We start from the raw sequence: 14,010 nt of genomic DNA on the forward strand, positions 1-14,010 counted from the left end.
CTGTACGCTGATGACATTGTAGATAATAGAATGGCTTCTGCAATAATATTAATCGCTACCACTGCTAGTAAATATCATTTAGCAGTGACAGAAAATGGGAGCCCTCTAAGCTTCCCCCTCCTGCCCCCAAGTCCTGCAACCAGTCCAGATTCACTCTTTGCGATTTCCTCCTTAAAGGGATCTCAGAGTGAAGGGCAAGCCCAAAGCTCCATCTAGTCAAACTTCCTGCTTCCTTTCACTGGCCAATCAGACACTTCTAGGGAAAACTCATTTAACTGTGAAGAATAAAAACAAACAAAAACCAAGAAGGGCCTGATCCAATGGCCCTCTGCTGCTGCTGCCCCGACGGAGGACGGCAGCCTCTCAATGTGGAAAGCTCCATTTAGCTGTCATGGCCAGCGGACGTCGGTTAGGGCAGGGGTGCCCAAACTTTTTTCAAAGAGATTTGATGAAGTGAACATGCGTGAGGGCCGACCAAAGTAGCTGAGCTTTTTCAAGGATTTGACCCCAATAAATAAACTGCCACAGGGGCAGGATAAAACCGGCTGAGGGACCGAATTAGGCCCCCAAAATGGACTTTGGACATGCCAGGGTTAGGGCATATCTTCCTCCATGTAAACTGGCCTAATCACCAGGTCCCTATGGCAGGGAACCCTCCACATTGAAACACTCATTATATATTTTATTTATTTCATAAAATGTATACACTGCTTGAATGTAAAGGGGGGAAAGCCTCAAAGCGGTTTGCAAAAAGATAAAACTAGAAAACCCAAGAACAATTCACAACCATACTTTAAAACATACAAAAGCTGAAGTACCAAAAGAGATTGATATTACCTGCAACATTCTAAGCACCTGGATGGGCTTGTCTAAGCAAGAATGTTTCTATCAGGCACCAATATTTTACTATGTGAAGAAGTCCTTTCCTTTTGCCTATCCTCAATCTGCTCTCCTGTCAACTTCACTGCCCTGGATGACCCCTGAGTCATCATATTATGAGAGCAGGGGAAAGCTTCTCTTTTGTCAACTTTCTTCACGCTTTTATTTGTGGCTACCTAGGGGGGAGGCCTGCAGGTTCTAGTCTGCCCAACTGCTTAACTTAGGTGTAAACTTCCTCCCCACTACCAACATTCTGGCCAGTGAGTGTGGGGATAACTAACGCATGAGCACCAAACCCTTATTCCTAAAATGTTAATTCATTTTTATTTTATTGGAACAATTGACTCTGATATATCAGGTGGCCTGTACTTATGTTCTGGCAGTTCTGCATTACTTCCTTGCCCCCACGTAGACCTCCTCACCGCAAAATGTTTGGCTACGGGCCTGGTTTCGTTCTCCAGTTTGTTAAGCGCCCAGGACTTCCAAAGCGGGAGGAGGAGGAAGAGGTGAAATCTCTATCATATTTGCGGACAAGAGAGAGAAAGGGATCCTGACTCCAGGAGGCCCGCATCCAGCCACTTATAGAACAGGGCGGGCACCAACTGCCTCGTCTTGTGTTACTTCCGCCAAGACGCAGGAGCGCTTGGGAAGACAAGCCCTCCATCTGCAGATCTGCGAGGGCGTCGAGACAGAACGGCAGTGACTGGGAGGGATGGAGGGAGGCAGACGGGGGCGGGGGGGGGAGGACACGGTGAGCGAGAGGCACACAGGGCAGGTGGGAAGGACAGAGTGAGCAGTCGTGGCAACGCAGGTTGAAAGGAATGACTACGACAGGTACAGGCAGCCACTCGTTTCCTTCGACAACAACACAAGAGGGACGGGCAGGCCATTTTGGTGCTGGCTTCTGCCCGGATGCCTCTGCCCAGATGCCACAGACATTCCAAGCGGGCACAGACTGGGTGTGGCAGGGGAAGGCACTCAGGGGAAGGGTGCTTCCACTTTCCCGCTACTTCACGCATTCCGGAGTCTGAGCACCAGCAGTTGGGGAAAGCCTCCGGGCTGGTCTTGGCTCAAAGCTGAGCCCTGGATGGTGGGAGGCTGTCAGGCCACACACAGGCATCTTTTCCTTGGCTGCCAGGGGGGGAGTGGGGAGGAAGAGCCTGTCAACTCTGCTCAAGGGTTGGCAGAGAGATCAGGCCAGTCCACTTACCAGGGAGGGGGCATTTTCAAACGGGGGGGGGGGGCAGAGCGGAGCAAAAGCTAAAACACCACGCATCGGCCAGAGGTCACTCACCGGCACATTGTGGTCCTTCCGGGCTTTGTGCGATGAAGCCACGTGGGCCAAATACTGGATCACTTTCTTCGTGTTCTCCGTCTTCCCAGCACCTGACTCGCCCCTGCCAAGGAGACCAGACACCGGGGGTGAGAAAAAGAGGGCGCTCAATCCTGGGTGGCGCTCACCCCCCTCTCCCTCCCCAGCTTCATCTAAGTGGTCTACTAAAGAGGTAAATAAACGCAGCATCCTATCTTCCCGCTTCCTGGGTCTGTATCGCACATCAGTTCAGCTGACGCAGCATATTGACAGAGAGGTTCCACCCACACTGAACATTTAAAGCGGCATAGGACCACTTCAAACGGCCATGGCTTTCCCCAAAGGATCCTGGGAATTTTGCTTAAAGTCCTGAGAGTTGTTTGGAGGCCCCCTGTTCCCCGCAGAGAGCCACGATTCTAAAAGCGGTGTTGATAAGCAATCCCTCTTCCCAGGAAATTCTGGGAACTGTAGCTCAGAGAGGGGACTAGGGGGTTGTGCTGGCGGGAGTTGTAGTCCCCAGTGCCAAGGCTTCTCTAAAGCAATATCTAAATGGTAAAGAGTCATTATTCACTTCCCTCTTAATATGAAGACAAGCCTCGTGGTTTAGGCCCCAGATCAGTCATTTTTGTCTGGCATTTGAACAGAACAGGAGGGAGCTGGGCAAACGAAGCCGGGGGTTCAAGATGGGTGTTTGTAAGGTTGTGTGAGCACAACAGCCCACATTGTGGACAGCTGACAGGCCTGCAGGGATCCTCTTGCTTAAACTAGCATGCCTTGTGACAGATACTGGTGTGTTTTGGTGCTCGGTGCCCTTTTGGCCCGCAGGGATTTCCACAGCCGCAGGCAAGCAGGCATGTGAAGCAATGGGTGTGTAATGACCTTTGGCTCACCCACATACCTGCTGCTGAAAGCCCCTCCCCAGCAGGTAAACCGTTCCTGCTGACACTCACGTGCACAAGATCGACTGATCCTCTCGGTCTGGAGGGGGGAAAGGAAGAAGAGAGACCGTTCAGAGACAAGAGGCAGGGGCTGTCTCCTCCGCCAGAGGGCACCAGAGGCAGACATGCAACCACCCACCCACCCAAAGCTCACCGACCACAGGATTCTTAGGACCTCTCCGGCACATACCACACTGCGCACTCACCCCAAAGCCACACACTTCTTCCCTTCCTCCAATTCAGTTTGGAACGGGGAATGGCTGGAACTTCTCCACCCCTCCCCACCTCCCACAGCAAGCCCCAGTCTCGGGCCACATTCACACTTCTATGGCGCCATGAGATGCCTCTTTAAACACCCATGGCTTTCCCCAAAGAATTAGGAGAATAAGGGTCTCCTAACAACTCTCAGCACCCTTAAGAAACTACAGCTCCCAGAATTCTTTGGGGGGAAGCCGTGACTGTTTAAAGCGGCATCATAGTGTCTGAAATGTATGGCACCTCCGTGTGCCCCCTTCGCTTTCCAAATCATACCCTGCAGCATGCTCCGATAGGCAGCCTCAGAGATGGCGTAGATGTGGGGTGGCATCTCGTGGCGCTTCTTGCCCCGGTACATTTCCACGATCTGCTCCGTGTAGATGGGCAAGTTCTTGTAAGGGTTGATGACCACGCAGAAAAGCCCCGAATAGGTCTGTTGTTGCAGGAGAAGGAAGGGGGAGGGGGAGGGGGAGCAGCACGTCAGAACAGTTCTCCGCAAGCCCCATTCCCAAAACACACACATAACCGCAAGGTAAAATATGCCTGCGCACAAGCGCTCTCAAGTTGCCGTGCTTCCTTCCAAAACCAACATCTGAAAATTCGAAAATTGCTTCTGCTTCGGGCGGAAGCAAAAAGGAAGAAAAAGAGATGCAGGCTAAGTTAATCCACTTCCAATTTATCAATCAAGCGTATCTTAAGGCTGAGCAGGGACCAACCACCTGGTTTACATGAACAGCAATTGGGGGTGGGGGGCAGAATATATATGCGGCAGAAAGAGGTGATTCCAGCTTTTTCAACTCTGAAAAATCTCTGGGGTCTGGACTGGTACTCTCTTTTTTAAAAAATGATGTGGATTGATGGACACAAGAAAATCCCCTGCCCCAAAACAATTGCCTCGTGTGGCTTCATTGCAAGGGCACTCCTGGGTACATACGGCCAGGGCTTTTTTAAAGAAGGAAATACAGTGGGCAAGCTTAAGAAGATAAACAGATTGTTCACACATAACCCAACGGGGCCGGGTTCTTAATGCTACCGTGGCCGTGGTTTTCTTTAAACCTGGTTATTAAGCTGAATGTTGATTGGTCTTTGTTACACCACCGGCCCGATTTTGGGGTGGTTTATGGTACCACACTCAGAGCGGAGTTCCACGCACGGCAAAGCAATCCAGTGGTGAGCTTACATAATTTTAGACTCTGGACTTCACGGGCATACAGGAAGGGCACAGTCTATTTCTGCACCCAACTTCAAAATGAGATTAACCGGAGCTGCGGCAGTATTTGGGGACCCTGCGAATCGCTCTGCTGAGTGGAGCCCTGGGCTTCTGCTCCAACCCCAAAGGCCTACCCTGACTAGGCTTGTACAGTTTTACTGCAGGGCCAGTGAGGCTGGAAGCCTGCCTGAAACTGGATGAATGTGAACAGAACACAAAGCAATAGACTGGGACTGCAGGGAGGCAGGTGTAGGGTAAACAGCAGAGAGGGGGAAGGACACCTGAGCAAAAGATGCCGCCCAGGGAAGCTGCACTTTCTCAAAAGGTGCCCCCTGCTGGGATCTCCCACAGAAGAGGCCCTCTGCCCCAAAGCAGGTGGCAGAGCTAGGCGACCCACAATCTAGAGCCTTCCACTCTCAAGATGAAGTGTGTGTGTTTGCAACTGCGCCCTCGGGAGAATTTGTTTCACACCTCGTCGCGGGCTCCCGTTCTAGCTAAACAGGTCTAGTCCGTTCCCCGCCCCGATACCCAGCTGCAGGGGTGGGGACTGGAGCGGGGGAAGGGAGGGTTGCTGGGCTGTCCGCGAGTCAGCAATGACGTGCGGCTGAGAGAATGCCTTGGCACGCTGCCTCTCAGGGCAGCCTTTTGTGCCCGCTTGGGTGGCACGGAAACCAAAGCTGACAATGCCAGCCAGGGCAGAAGAGAAGGGGGCATCTCTCCCCGCTTCCTTTCGTAGCTAAGCTGTGTGTGCTACTGGGGTAGAGGAGGCTCAGCTCCCCCCCTTCTGGCGTCATCACCCACGCACCCGGGCTCCACAAACTGGGAACAACAAAGGCCCAACTTTTAAGCCCCAGAACCAGCTCTTCCTCCTCCCTGGCACCAGCGCCTGCTATGACTGAACAGCTCAGCATCTGAACAAAACCGCACCTCCACTCAGAAGGGAGAACAGATCTGTGGGCCAAGAGCACAAACTCCGGGAACTGTTCCCCAGTAGGGGGCACATGGGCTCCAGTTTGGCTTAGGTCACCCAATAGGGCCTAGCTGCCACCACTGAAATGAGAAAATACTTAGAGCGGGCCTGGATCTTCCAAACGGGAGTTGTGCCCCTCCAAATGTGGCTGGACCCCCCAGTTCCCCAACCACGTGGCCCTCCTGATGTTGTTGGCCTCAAACTCCCAGCAGCCCCACCCAGCGTGACCAGTGGTCAAGGATGATGGGAGTTGTAGTCCAGTTGGAGAGCCGCAAGCTCTTCAACCTGAGAGCCGTGTGCTTCCAGTTTAAAATCTAGAAAGTGCCGTTTTCCATTCTGATTTCCAACACCGAGTTTCTGGTGCTTTCTCCAAAGAGAACACAAGGCCTAGAGTGGCAGTTCTCTGCACCAGTAAGAATTGCACCCAATGACATTTTTTCCGCCGCCACCGCCATTCCCCACCCCCCGCCAGAAATTCAGGCTATGTGCCACTCTACACATTTTCTCTCTTTATGGTGGCAACAACGGGATGAGCTGCATCATTCGGATTTCTCAGCCCAGGTGTATTTGTGGTGGATGAGAGAATGGGGTTGTGGAAGCCAGAACTTCAGTCACGAAGGTGGCAAGTCTAGAGGCCCAAACTTGGGTCTTTGGCTGTTTTGGGACTACAACTCCCATCATCCCTAGCCAGCAGGGCCACTGGTCAGAGATGATAGGAGTTGTAATCCAAAACAGCTGGAGACCCAAGTTTGAGAAGCACTGGGTTCGAGAAAGGCAGGCCTGGAAGCCAGAAGTGCCTGGGTTCTCATGGAGGGGAAGGGGCTCCTCACAGCAAGGAGTGCCAGGAAATGGGAGCTTGGCTCCCCAGGGGACTAATGGCTCCCCACGTGGTACCAAGTGGAGGGTGGGCAGGAGGGTGGCAGCCAGGCCTCTGGGGAAAGTTGAAATTGGTAGGGAAAGGGGAAGCCGAGAGGCAGGACTCCCAACCTCCAGGCAAGCCAACTCACATAGATGAGGCCTGAGTAATAGCGGTCCTTGAGGTTGTGCAGCACAGAGGCCTCGTTGAGGCAGGTCAGCTCCGCCATGTCCTCCACCTTGGTGAACTTGGGGGGGTTCATCTTCTGGATGTCGTCCTTGGCGACCAGCACCTGACGCCCGTTCTCGGCAAGCTCCACCAGCACCTCGTCCCCCCGCTCTTCGCGCAGACCGGCCGCCTCAAAGCCATGGCGCTCCGACGGGACCCACACCAGACGCTTGGCCGTCCAGTCAGCCTGGGAGGCTGGGTTGCCCACCTGGTTCCGATCCACAAACAGGTATCTCTCGGCGCTGGCGTCGCCCCGCGGAGCAGGGGCTCGGACAGCCATGGCTGCGGGCAGGGAGAGAAGAAAAACCAGAAAAGATCAGACAGGGAACACCTCAGTCCTGAGCTGTGGGAGCACAGAATTCCAATGCCCAGGAAATAATAATTGGCCCCTGGTGCCCCCCCCCCAAGTTCTTCCACGTGCCTGTGTCTTTTTCTACCATATGACTGGAAGATGCTCAGATAAGGCCAGTGGGGTATTAAACGTTTTTCACTGCTCCTGTGAACTTCTGCACACATTTGCTTCTCATATCTCCTCCCTCCACCCCACACACCAGAGATGCGGCAAATTTCAGGGCACACAGGCAAAGTAGTGTGAAATTCCCCACTTCTTCGAATGGAAAAAAAACAAACACCAAGCATGAAACTTTGAGGAGCGGGATGAGCAGGGAAAGGAAATATTTGAAGCAGTGACTTGACTATCAAATACAAAACCTGACCAAATCCGTTGAACTCTGGAACGTCTTAAACAAACATTATCAGGCCAATAAAAGAGCAGTTCATGTTTACAAAGTAATCACTGGGAAATAAGGCCTGGGTTTTGGCAAGGGTGGAGCCAATTGTGGGAAAGCAAAAAGTAACTGGAACCAGGACTTTGGGGTCCCCAGCCAGAATACTGTGGTTTTAATGAGCCGAGAGAAAAAGAGAGCCGCTGAGTTGAGTTGGGTTGGGGACTGTCTGTAGTTGCTACTTAAAGCCTGGCCTTCTGGTATATTCTTATTCATATGTATTTTCCACCTCCCACCATGTGTTCAGATTTTTCCTTAAGACCGGGAGGACATAGCCATTTTAAAAAAAGGTTTTTGTAAGGTCCCATCATCATCACTGGCCTGACACATCCAAACACATTCACGCCCACCTCACTTTCCACAAAATACAAGCCTTACAAAGTTGGAATTCTCTAAGATACTTAACGTAGTTCATTACTCTTGTATAGAATCTTACTGAAGAAAGATTCTGCGCACAGTTTGCAAGATTCGAGGTATCTGATTGGCATGTGAAAGAGAGAAAATGGGATTGGGAAGTAATATACAACCCAAACCACCATTTCGATACATGCACAAAATGTTGCAAAATCTAGGGAAAGCCCCTCCAAAAAAAGCAAAACAAAACTAAACCCACAACCATATGTCCTCAAATAGGCCTGTACTCCGAAGTTGGTGTGGAAGAGTCTAATAGATTCCTATTTAGCCATACACAATAAAACTATAATTATTGGCAGATGAATTAATGAAAGATATTATGAATCAGGATGAAAATATTTTAAAACTCTGGGTTTGCCAGAACCTGTCATTGTATGCAATTCTCTCCATCTGTCTGTCTGTCTGTCTGTCTGTCTGTCTGTCTGTCTCTCTCTCTCTCTCTCTCTCTCTCTCTCACACACACACACACACACACACACACACTTTTCTAGTATGAACTTACAAAAACTGGATGGCGGTGGACTCACAGATGTTACCTTCTAGACACAATAAGCAGAGCTGCTCTCAGTCAAGGGACTTAACAAGGAAGCCGGGAACAGACAAGGGGAGAAAACACTAGAAAAACAGAGCCAAAAATGTGGCTGAACAACTCAACTGTGTCACAAAGGTGGGGGAAACCCCCTCAGGAACCCTGGCTGCCTGCAACCCGCTATCATCAAGCACCCTGCTAGTTTAACTTCTCCTCCTGGAAAATCCAGGCCCCCAGCCTCTCTTCCCTCATTCCCGGCCGAGCGACCCCAGTCAGCCGCCTGGCTGATGAGCTAGATTTTCCAGCTCTCTCCCACCCACCCCCACCAGCCCCCTGCTGGGCTCGCTGGCGTAAGCTGCAGCCTCGCTTGCTTGGGCTGCTGGAGCCAGACACTCGCGTCCTTGTTCCAGGCGCACAGCCGGCCGCCGGGGTCTCCTCTCTGACAAGAGGCTTTGCCCATTGCTTTGCATGAATGAGACTGCGCTAGAGGACCGCTCTGCCGCTGCTATTCTTTCAAAGGAGCTTGTCCTGGCGTCTTGCGCCCTGCACTTTCTACATCACCTTTCCCCTGCTCATCTTGGCCTCCAGTGGTTTCCCTGAAGCCTGAATGGGTACATGGAAACAGAGCATCCAAGGAGCCAAAACTTGTCTGGTGTCACGTGCTCAGACCGGCACACCCAGAGCCCAAACCCCAGGCATGTGGGAGCTGTCTGTGCTGACTCTGCAAATAAAAAATTTAAAAAATGGGGAAGCACTCTGCATATGTTCAAAGCAACTCCGCTCTTCGGCGTTTTCCTCTCATGTTAGGTCAGAACAAACACTCGGGATGTCAACATCACAGCACTTAGTTCTAAATGAGGCGCAGCACAATTTAAGTAACCCGAGTTCAGGTTCTGGTCGGTGCCTGCCTGAGAGACCCTATGTATGATGTCTTGAGCAATAACCAAAGCCCTAGTGCCCTGGCAGAGACCACTAATGACCCTTGTACCCTGGGTGGCTGGGTCTATAAGCTGCCATTGAAATTTCCCACAATGCTCCTGATATAGCATCCCTCCCACATGGTGCCCTTCACATGCGGAGCAAAGGGTGGTCTCTGAATGACCAAAAAAGCAGGTGCAGCCCACTGAGCATTGTGGGAAATCAAAATGGCAGCTTCCAGGACCTCCATTAAGAGTCACAGGGAACAAATGAGATCGCCCACTGCCACTTATGCCCAAGGGAGACCTACCAACGTAGGAGAGAATAACTCACCGGGAGAGGTACTCCTGACAGCCCCCTCAGACCTGGAACCAGCCACAGCCTTGGAGTTCCAAGGCAGAAGAAAAGCAGGATATAAACACACAAAACAACCTGGTCTTTGATCTGCCTCCGCTCTGATCTGTCAGTTGCTAGGAATTCAGTTATTTCAGGAAGGGTGGGTGCAACTGAGAGAGCTCGGTGCAACAGGAAAGGTGGGCAAGGGCTGTCAGTTGGGCACCTTGCTCTCCGATGTAGAGATACGCAGGGAAGTGAGGGGGGACAGAGAGAGAAAAAGAGAGGAAAGTCTGTGTGGTGCTACGGTGGGGGAGGGAAAGCAGCTCCACATATTCCCACAAAGAGCAAAGGGTGGTAGGTGACGCCCTTTGGCTGCCAACCAAGGCAGGTGCAGCCTGCTGAGTGTACCTGTGCCTGGCAACCACCTGCCGAAGCTGCCGCACCCCTGCCCAAGAACCCAGGAGCGCTAATGCGCTGGCACCAGAGAAAAACCATACATCCCAGGTTGCTCCTTTTTTCCTTTCCCTTTTAATGCTGATGTTTCCTCTCTCCTCCTTCCAGAGAACCCTGAAACACCTTATTTCTCCATGTCTAGTACATTCTACAAGGCATAAACAAGCTCGCTCCTGTTTACTTTGAATTAATTTCGAACCAACAGTGGTGCCATATTCTAAACACTGACATAAATTAAAACGCCCTGGGTGATCAATCCTCTTCTAAGCTAACCAGATCTTTCTCTCTCTCTCACTCTTACACTGCCATTTTCCCTTAAACATGCTATCTCCAGACTAAGGTAACCAGCCCCCTGCCCCTTTGCAAAATAACCAGAGGACTTCTGGCTCTACTGACCCCTTTACTGAAACATACACTTTGGGAACCCCAGAACTTTGGCTGTTTTATAGGCCCGTTTACCAATAAGGCATGGAAACAATTATCTGCACAGGCCCAGCCCTCAAAGTACCACACCTACTGTCTACAGAGGGAAAGGCAACCACAGCACTAGGCCCAACTCTATGCCCAAAGAACCCAGGAGTCCGGGCTCGCTGTTCCACTGCTCTAAACCACTAAGCTGCAGTCCTTGCCTAAAAGGAACCCAGGAGTCCTGGCTCCAGCCCTCGCCTGCCCCGGGCAACTTTTTCTTTTCTCTTCATTTCTGGCAGAACATCGCCCCGGCTTTCCAGCACATCCCGTGCTGTCTGTCTCCCACCAGGCCCCACCGCCCACCCCACCAGAGGGGATTGGACAACACCCGAACCAGGCAAGTCTGAGGCAAGAGCAGCGTCAAGCAACATCAAGTCCTGCCAAACAGTGCCCAGCCAAGTGGCACTAACGAGCCAGCTGCGCCCTCGTTAGCTAATTAATTTGCTGAGCAATCCCAGGGTGAGGCCATTAGGGTGGTGGCAAACAATTGCCTCAGGCCCCTCGGGGTTCTTGACAGAGCAAAAAGATTCCTATGACAGTCTCTGGTCCTAAAATCTCCCACAGGCTCCAAACCCCCCAAAAAGAAGAAGCCGGTCAAAGAGGGGAGGGAGAGAGAAGTTTGGAACTTACTGAGGCATTTTTCATTCAAGCTCCAGCACACAGGCTATAATTGTCTCTCCCCGCCCCCCCTTAGTGGAGCTCTTGTGCTTTTTAGCAGTTGCCTGAGACAGACAGAAATTAACCAGGTTTTCCCCAACATGGGGATGCAATCCTGGGGGAAAGTGTCATTTGATGAATTTGAAGGCCAGGGAAGAAGAAAAAAGGTTGGAGCCTTATTGTGGCACAGAACTCAAAACCAGGGAGTAGTAAGGGATGTTAGGGTTGCCCAAAGGCCCTAAAGAAACAAAGCACACACCCAGCCAGTTCCTCAACAGAGGTGTGCAATGCACAAATCAACAGGTGAAACTTTTCAAGGCAAAGAGCTGAACTTTGCTGCCTTCACATTATCCTGATGGTAAAAGGACAACTGCAGAGACCCCGTTCTGGAGTTGGCAAATGAGATCTGGGAACCTGAACACACGAGGTTTTCTGGGAAGGAAGCGGGATCTGGCAGAGAAAGCTCAGGAGGTCTTGCTGTGACCCCTACAGGCCTGGATTCTCGAGAGAGCCAAATGTAGCTATGATCATCACAAGACTCATTTTAAATAGTAGGTGAATCATTTATTTATTTCATGCTACACCTCATGGATTGCAGCAAGCAGATTATTTACCCATGCGAGGGAACACATTTGCAAGTGAGCTAATACTGTACAACATCTTTCCCAGGAAGGGGACGCAATCTTTGGTGAAGGGAGGTGTAGAGGAAAGGAGTCGCAACGATCAAAGGGTGTTTCTGCGTCCTGTGTCCCAGGGATGTGCCAGAAAGAATGGGACAGTAAAAGAAGCCTCCACAGAGATGGGGAAACTGAAACAAGGAAAGGACGATATGACCCCAAATTTGTGTTGTGTTTTTTTTTTTTGGGGGGGGGAGTTGGTCAAAGGAGGTAAAGTTCCTCCCTCCCCTGTGCTTTATGGAGGTTGCCCTGCCAATGCCCCCTGGCGCTCGCCTGTTGGTTTGAGATTGGCAGCACCCGCAATGGAATCGCAAGAATGCCCTTGAAAACCCACAGCCCAGCTGGTATTGGCAAGCACGGCAACCTGAAGAGCAGGGACAACTTCGAGCCCTCGCCTTTCCGGCACCAAACGGACAATGAGAGAAATGTTGATGGGCGGGCACTGTGGGTTAGGAGAGGCAGAGAGAGAGAGGGAGGGAGGGAGAGAGATGCATGGAAGAAATATAAAGAGACATTTGGGTTAGACATTTGCACCATACTGAAAAATCTCAGGGCGGAGGGGGACATGCAGGGCTTTTAGGCCCTGTGGGTTTTTGATCTGGCCCGGATATTCCAAAAGGAAGCCGCACTGAGTGGCACCATGCCCAGAGGTAATTGGTTCCAAATGCGTCTCCCTCTGGGGCGCGGCATGGCTAAAGAGGCAGAAAACGCAGATCTGTGCAGAGGTGCCAGTTGAAGTATCTCATCTTCAAAGCTGGTTGAAGATGAGAAGCGAGAAGGGAGTGGTTGATGCCTACTGCTCAAGGAGGGAGAGGCTGGGAGCCAGGATTCCTGGGCACTCGAGGCCGGGAGGGCTCCTCCTGAGACAGAGATGGAGGGGAGGGGAGGAATCCTGGGCAGAGAGAGGGAAACTGGGCTTGAGTGGGTTAAGAGCGGGAAGCAGCATCCCGTGGGATGAAATGGTCCTATAATTGTTAGTTAAGATAGCCACAGGAGTTTGTTTTGCTTGGGATGACCGGAATATTTTTGGTGTGGCTGCCTCCCCAATTTCGGAGGCTCCTTAAACCCCCAGAAGGCGGTGCCTGACTTGCACGCTCTGCTTGATTCTCAGCCACCCGCTCGAACCTATTTGTGTTGGGAGTCATCACCTTCTGCTTCTCACCTGTCAAACTTTCTTGTTGTGGCAACAACCCAAAAGGCAAAGGCAGCAGTGATGGGAACTATCTGCCCACCTCCTCCTAGCACAACATCATAGCCCGCCCCCCCCAACTCCCAAGAAACCAAGGAGGCTGTTTCCCATTACCAGCGTTGACTAGTGGGGGACCCTCTACAATTTCAAGACACTTCAAACACAAACACACAAAAACACACACACACACACAGGCCTTACTTGTTTTGTGTTCAGCAAACAAAGTTGACCAGCGTTTGGCCAAGAGGAAGCCAAGTGAACGATTTCCATCTGACATGCAGTGTTAGAAACACAGATATATATAATCTTATTGCCAAATGGCACTTTAAACCTAGGTTACAGTTGCTGCAATGGAATGTCTAGGTGCCATTTTTTGCAAATAATAATAATTTCATTTCTATACCACTTTGTATTTTTAAATCTCCAAGTGGTTTACAACACATTAAAATATTGTATAAAACAATCGAGAATAAAACAAATTCAAGCTTCAAGGAAAACATTTCGGATCCTTCTCAAAGTGACATTTTGCTTTCCCCAGTCACTAACTTGGCACCGTGAGATGCCCACATGGTCACAATTGGACCTGCGTCAGTCGTAAAACGCACCTGGCTAATTTCTAACACCATCCACATAATGCAGCGGAATAACCGACCAACAAACCAAGCAACAAAAAAATAAATTGCTTTTATTTGTTCACTCCATTTGTAGCCCTCCTCTTCTCCAAGGAGCTCAAGGTGGCCTACATGGTTCTCCGCCTCTCTGTGACCAGCCTGAGGTCAGCTAGTGAGATTGATGGCTGGGGTGTGTGGGTAGGGGGATTTGAACCCCGATCTCTCAAGTCTGAGTCCGAAACTCTAACCACTATACCACACCGACTCTCCTAGGCAAGCAAGAGCCACGGACCAAAGTATGCCACACCTATCTCAGTGGTTTTAG

The 14,010-nt window shown here is 51.0% G+C and overlaps 1 protein-coding gene across 17 annotated transcripts in view; it reads right to left on the minus strand.

Moving 5' to 3' along the window:
- LOC310662357 (uncharacterized protein) overlaps window positions 1-14,010 on the minus strand; it is a 65,384-nt gene that overhangs the window by 45,695 nt on the left and 5,679 nt on the right. For all 17 annotated transcript variants that reach the window (XM_083409181.1, XM_083409177.1, XM_083409179.1 and 14 more), the window contains 4 exons: window positions 6,572-6,930; window positions 3,661-3,817; window positions 3,142-3,169; window positions 2,174-2,276 (listed from right to left, as the gene is read on the minus strand). In XM_083409181.1, coding sequence (XP_083265307.1) covers window positions 2,174-2,276; window positions 3,142-3,169; window positions 3,661-3,817; window positions 6,572-6,928 — 645 coding nt within the window. In that variant the 5' untranslated portion in view covers window positions 6,929-6,930. The remainder of the gene's footprint in view (window positions 1-2,173; window positions 2,277-3,141; window positions 3,170-3,660; window positions 3,818-6,571; window positions 6,931-14,010) is intronic.

Source organism: Podarcis tiliguerta, assembly GCF_965153285.1.
Source record: "Podarcis tiliguerta genome assembly, chromosome: 13".
NCBI classification, from domain to species: domain Eukaryota; kingdom Metazoa; phylum Chordata; class Lepidosauria; order Squamata; family Lacertidae; genus Podarcis; species Podarcis tiliguerta.